Source organism: Chrysochloris asiatica, unplaced genomic scaffold (genome assembly GCF_000296735.1).
Source record: "Chrysochloris asiatica unplaced genomic scaffold, ChrAsi1.0 scaffold00036, whole genome shotgun sequence".
Lineage (NCBI taxonomy): Eukaryota > Metazoa > Chordata > Mammalia > Afrosoricida > Chrysochloridae > Chrysochloris > Chrysochloris asiatica.
The window spans coordinates 20,912,222-20,917,678 of record NW_006408554.1 but is presented as its reverse complement, the minus strand read 5'-3'; the positions used below and the strand labels follow the sequence as shown (position 1 = coordinate 20,917,678).

Sequence of the window (5,457 nt, the reverse complement as noted above, 5' to 3'; positions counted from 1 at the left end):
TAATCACTCCCCTCCTTGCTATAAAACATTTACCTTTACATTTCCAACTCTCACAATCAGTCCTGATAACAATTATTCACTATTGTATAACAAGAGACCTATCCACATTTCCTTTCCATCAGCCTGCCTAGACAGATTGGATACTACTCAGTAGAGATTCTACCTTCCTCCATGTCCTCTGGATCTAGGTTCCCTCTTGAAAGCTTGTAAGCCAGTCACTTCTTGCCTTTGTAGCCCCCTCACTTTGGGTAGCCAATGTCCAAGTTGCCCATCCCTGTCTATTCTGTGTATGGAGTGGGTGGGAATGATCCTTGCTGTAAAGACTTGTTCTCTCTTTTGAGCTTCTTGGATGTCTTTTGAATCTTGGGTTCTCTTGCCTACTATTGTAAATTAGACACTTGAAGGTGGGAGAAAGGAATAGCCAGAAACATGACAATAGAAAGCTTGTAAGTCCGTCTTCAGCCTAAAACTGATAGGAATACCTTAAAGGGGGCTAGAAGTTGCCCAGTGAAAGAGGCTTCCTGTGGAGCCTTTGAATTGCATAAGACCATAAGTGGAATCCAGAACCCCATTGAAAATCATCTGAGGTGGGAAATTTCCACTGGAAAGGACAAGTAATACCAGCCTGGAGCAGCTAGAAGAACAGAAGATACTTCGTGAAAGAAAGACCGGCAGAAAAATTCAGAAACAATAACAGCAGTCTTGATTGATTACTACAAGAACAAGTAAGCTGTTCTCCTGGGAGCCATCAAGGCAAGTGCAAATGCCCTTCCAAGACTGAGACTCAAGGAGAAACATGAGCAGGCTGGTGGTCTGGCTGCTGACTACATTGGTCACCGAAAAGGGAAGAGGGGGAAAAACCAGCAATGAAGTTGGTTGCTAAGTCTGACCACGTTCAATAGACCCCTGTGAACCTGGGTGGAGACCTGGGTGGCCAGCAGTACGGAAAGACCCCGGGGACTCCTGGGGCCAGAGGCAGTGACATGACCACAGATGACTAGAGAGTAACCCGCTACAATTTGATGAACTTTACCTATACTTATGGATGTAATAGCTCAAAAAAAGGAACAAATCTTTACAGCGAGAATCACTCCCACCCCCTTGGTACATAGGGTTGACAGGGATGGGCAAGTTAGACATTGGCTACCCAAAATGGGAGGGACTGTAAAGGCAAGAAATGATTGGTTTACAAGCTTTCAGGAAGGATCCTAGTTCCAGATGGGGCAGGGGTAGGTAGAATCTCCACTGAATGATTTCCAGTCTGTTGGGACCAGGCTGGTGAAAGGAAATGGGGATAAGAATCTTGTGGTACAATAGTGAATAATTGCCATCAGGACTGAGTGTGAGGGTCAGAAATGTAGAGGTAGACGTGTTTTAACAAAAGGAGGGGAGGGATTGATTTTGCAGTCCAGGAGCGGAGGTCACTGGGATCATGACATGAGAAGAGCGGAGTACGGGAGGGACCTTACCCAGCGAGGCAGTGATGCCAGGGATGGAGACAGAGACAATGACGTGGACAGATGGAGTGGCTGGGGACACTGCACTCAGTTAGGGAAAGGGTTTGTGTGTTGATGGCCGGGGGGTGCGCCTGTGTTGTGTACCCTTCAGTTATTTCATGATGCATGGAGGGGATTGTAATCATTGCAATGAAATGAAGTACAAGAGGATGAATGTAAAATTGATGTTCTTTCATGTAAACCCACATAATTCACAATAAAAACTTTTTAAAAAAAATCTAATGGTAGCTTCAAATATATTGTACTTTTGTATTTTGAGCAAAGGAACAATATTTTAAAAATAAATACTTACAAATTATTTTTTCATTTGTTTTATAGATTATATAGATCAATTGGAGAATATGATGTCCTCCGTGGTATTTTTAGCAGTGAACTAGGAACAAAGAAAGATACTCAGAATGCATTATTAGCAGAAGCTCGAAGTGATTATTCTGACGCTGCTAAGCAATATAATAAGGTAAAGTTTATCTCTAGCAAATTTATCAGTCACTTAAACACTTTTATTCTCTGGGTAAAAAAACTGTTTGCTTTAGAAATTAGAGCTTTATAGTACTTCAGTTTTATATTCAGTTCTTAGATTTTACCAACAGGTTAATAAAAGAGACTGGTTTAATAATAACCAAATATATAATTATTATTATATCTTTTATCCTTCGTAAGAAAACATTGGATTAAAGAGAGAATTTCTTACATTTTCAAGTACTGTTAAATTCTTACGATGCTATTTCTTTTTGAGTAGCTTGTTTTCAGTCAGTAAGTAAAAGGTCTGTAGAGAAGTAAAGAACTAGGCTGACTGCAAGTTAAGTGTTTAAATTTCTGTGTCTTGTGGTGCTGGGCCAGATACTGCCCAGTAAATCCAAGTTAGTGTTTGGAGACTGGAGTGAATATCCAGATTTTACACCCTCTCAATTTCTGTAAATATCCTATGTAATAATTGTCATGCCAAAAACTTGCTAAATAGTCGATAATAACACACATTTTTTACTTTAGTACAATTATTGTTACTTAATGTCTCAATCTGATTGGTTGACTTTAGTGGTAAGTTTCTCACAGGTATCGAGTCCTTCTGGTTACTGCTCTTACATTCAGTTGTTAACTAAAAGTTTCCTTTCTTCTCTTCTATGTTGCTCTAAATATTTTCTTTTTTTCTTTCACCTTGTTTACAAATCTGAAAATAATTGTCCTTAATTTGAATATTATGTACCTCCTATTACCCATTTTTTCATTTGTGTTCTCTCCATCTTCTCAAAACAATCTCAACTTTTCACTGCCAGGCCCTCAATAAACAGGACTGGTTGGATGGTGAGCCCACAGAAGCAGAAAAGGATTTTTGGGAGCTAGCTTCCCTGGACTGTTATAACCACCTCACTGCATGGAAATCATTGGCATACTGCTCTACTGCCAATGTGGACAGCAAACAGCCTCCAGATCTAAATAAAATGTGGAATGAGCCATTTTACCAGGTTGGTAGGATTATTTTGAGGTCACTGAAATAAATATTCTCCTTGTTGTTGTTGTTTTAAGTGCCATTGAGTCAGTTCTGACTCATAGAGACCCTATATAGGGTTTCCGAGGAGCAGCTGATGGGTTTGAACTGTGAACCTTGTGAATCGCAGTCCAAGTGCTGATCCTGATGCACCATGCCAGCTGTCCAGATATTCTTAGTGGCCAAGAATTTTCTAATGAATGCAGTTGTTAAAAACTTTTCAAAAACAGGGCAGTAGTAGTGAACCATCAAGACATGTATAGGCTGACTCCCTCATAAAACTCCATGAAATGTAAGTCAACAGTGACTCATATAAATCCCATAGGACAAAGTAGAACTGTCCCATGGGACAGACATAGGGTTTCCAAGGCGGTGATTGTTTATGGAAGTGACTGCTGTATTTGTCTGCTGCTGAATGGCTTGTGGGTTTAAACTGCCAATGTTTTGGTTAACAGCCAAGTGCTTTAACGACTGCACAAAACTCCACAGTATTTTTAAATCTATAATGTGGCACTATGGGATAAAGCACTGGACTGCAAGATTGGTTTGAACCACCAAGTCGGCAGTTCTAGCTCAGCAGCCGTTCCTTGGATACCCTGTACAGGGTCATGATGAGTCAGAACCGAATTGACGCCACTTAACAACAATAATAATTTTTAGCTAATCCTTTCTAAATAAATGGGATGCATTTAAAAATAACTGTCTCTGGGATGACGACATGAAAAAAGTGTCTTTGTCTCTTATATGTTACAAAACAGTCACACTGGTAACTATGGTACACCCTGACCCCCACAGTGAGATAATGGTAGGTCCCTACACATCTGTGATTTTTACTGTACATGTAAGTTTCTCAGTTTTTGTGTAACATCCAGGTGTTGTTTAAACTCAAAGTTAATCTGCTTTTTATACAACATGCTCCTGTATATTTTGTATTCCCTTTATATTGTGAGAATTTTTAACAAAGTGACTTAAAACGTTGTAGCTTTGCTAATTCATTGTTTGTGACTTGAAACAATAAGCATCGCTTTGGCTCAATATCAAAGAATATTGTCTTCATAAACCTATAACACATTATCATATGGGCTTTCTGAAGTTACAAGTAGATGTTAATGTTCTGTAGGAGACGTACTTGCCTTACATGATCCGCAGCAAGCTTAAGTTACTGCTTCACGGAGAAAACGACCAGTCCCTGCTGACATTTGTTGACGATGCTGTGAGCAAGGAACTCCAGAAGGTTCTCCTAGAGCTTCACTACAGTCAAGAGTTGAGTCTCCTTTACCTCCTACAAGATGATTTTGACAGAGCCAAATATTATATTGAAAATGGGATTCATGTCTTTATGCAGGTAATATAGGTGTATCCAAAATGTGCCACTTTAAAAAAAATACTTATTAAAAAGTCACTGATTCTTGAAAAAAACTAACAAGCAAAATTTTCATTTTTAATTTCATAGCACTCATTTGCTTATCAATATTTATAATTCCACTTTTATTTCCCTTTCCTTTACTCGTGACCTTAAAGCTTTGTTTTATCTTTTTTGTTTTTAAAAAAGCTCTGCTTTTTTGTTTTTTCTTTATATAATTCTCATACTGTTAAAGAACGAGTGAGATATATATTCACGCACACATACATATATATACATACACACAAGGGGGACTTTAAAAAGTGTGTTAAAAAATTAAATGAAAAGGTAGTGGAACTTATCTGCAAACTTTTTGAAGTCTCTCCTTTGTGTGTGTGTGTGTGTTTGTGCGTGTGTAGTGACTTTGCCATTTGGAGCAGCTGTACAGAATTTGGATACTTTGTGGAGAAGAGCATTGCTTGAATTTCCCTGTTTATCCTGTTTGGTTTTTGCCATCTGTTCTTTTGCTTTTTAGAATCTTCTCCTGATAATTGTTTATTTATCTAAGTCAGTGACATTGATGGGACAATTAGCATCTGCTGTTGGCATATGTTGGCCACAGAGGCATGCGTTTTCATTATCTTTTGATTTTTATTTACTTTTTGATGTTGATTGATACACTCAAGAAGAAGTTTGCCAAAGAAGAAAGCATTCACTTCCATAGTTGGCAGCTTAACTTTATAGGGTATTCTTATTTTTAAAAATTATTGTCAGATAGAGCCTGACTGTATCAATTTGATTGATTTCATTGAACTAAAATGTAATTGGAATCTAAATTGTTTCTTAAAAATTTATCTTTTTTTATTGTTTCTAACGTAATTACTATGTCAGAGACACATCGGGTAACTAAAGTACTGATAGGGTATTGATGTATTTAATGTTTTAGAAAATGATTTTAAAAGTCAAAATAATATGAATTCCTAGATGACACCAAAACCTTGAACAATGGCAACAACAAAAACCAGACAATTTGGACTCCATCTTTTTTTTTTTTTTTCAATTATTCACTATTGTACCACAAGAGTCTTACCCCATCTCCTTTCATCAGTCCA

The 5,457-nt window shown here is 37.9% G+C and overlaps 1 protein-coding gene across 1 annotated transcript in view; it reads left to right on the top strand.

Annotated features, from left to right (window-relative positions):
- The window catches only part of PRKDC (protein kinase, DNA-activated, catalytic polypeptide), a 305,624-nt gene that overhangs the window by 199,156 nt on the left and 101,011 nt on the right, over positions 1-5,457 (top strand). Inside the window, exons 65-67 of the mRNA XM_006860083.1 lie at positions 1,836-1,974; positions 2,792-2,980; positions 4,124-4,348. Of these exons, the coding sequence (XP_006860145.1) occupies positions 1,836-1,974; positions 2,792-2,980; positions 4,124-4,348 (553 nt within the window). The remainder of the gene's footprint in view (positions 1-1,835; positions 1,975-2,791; positions 2,981-4,123; positions 4,349-5,457) is intronic.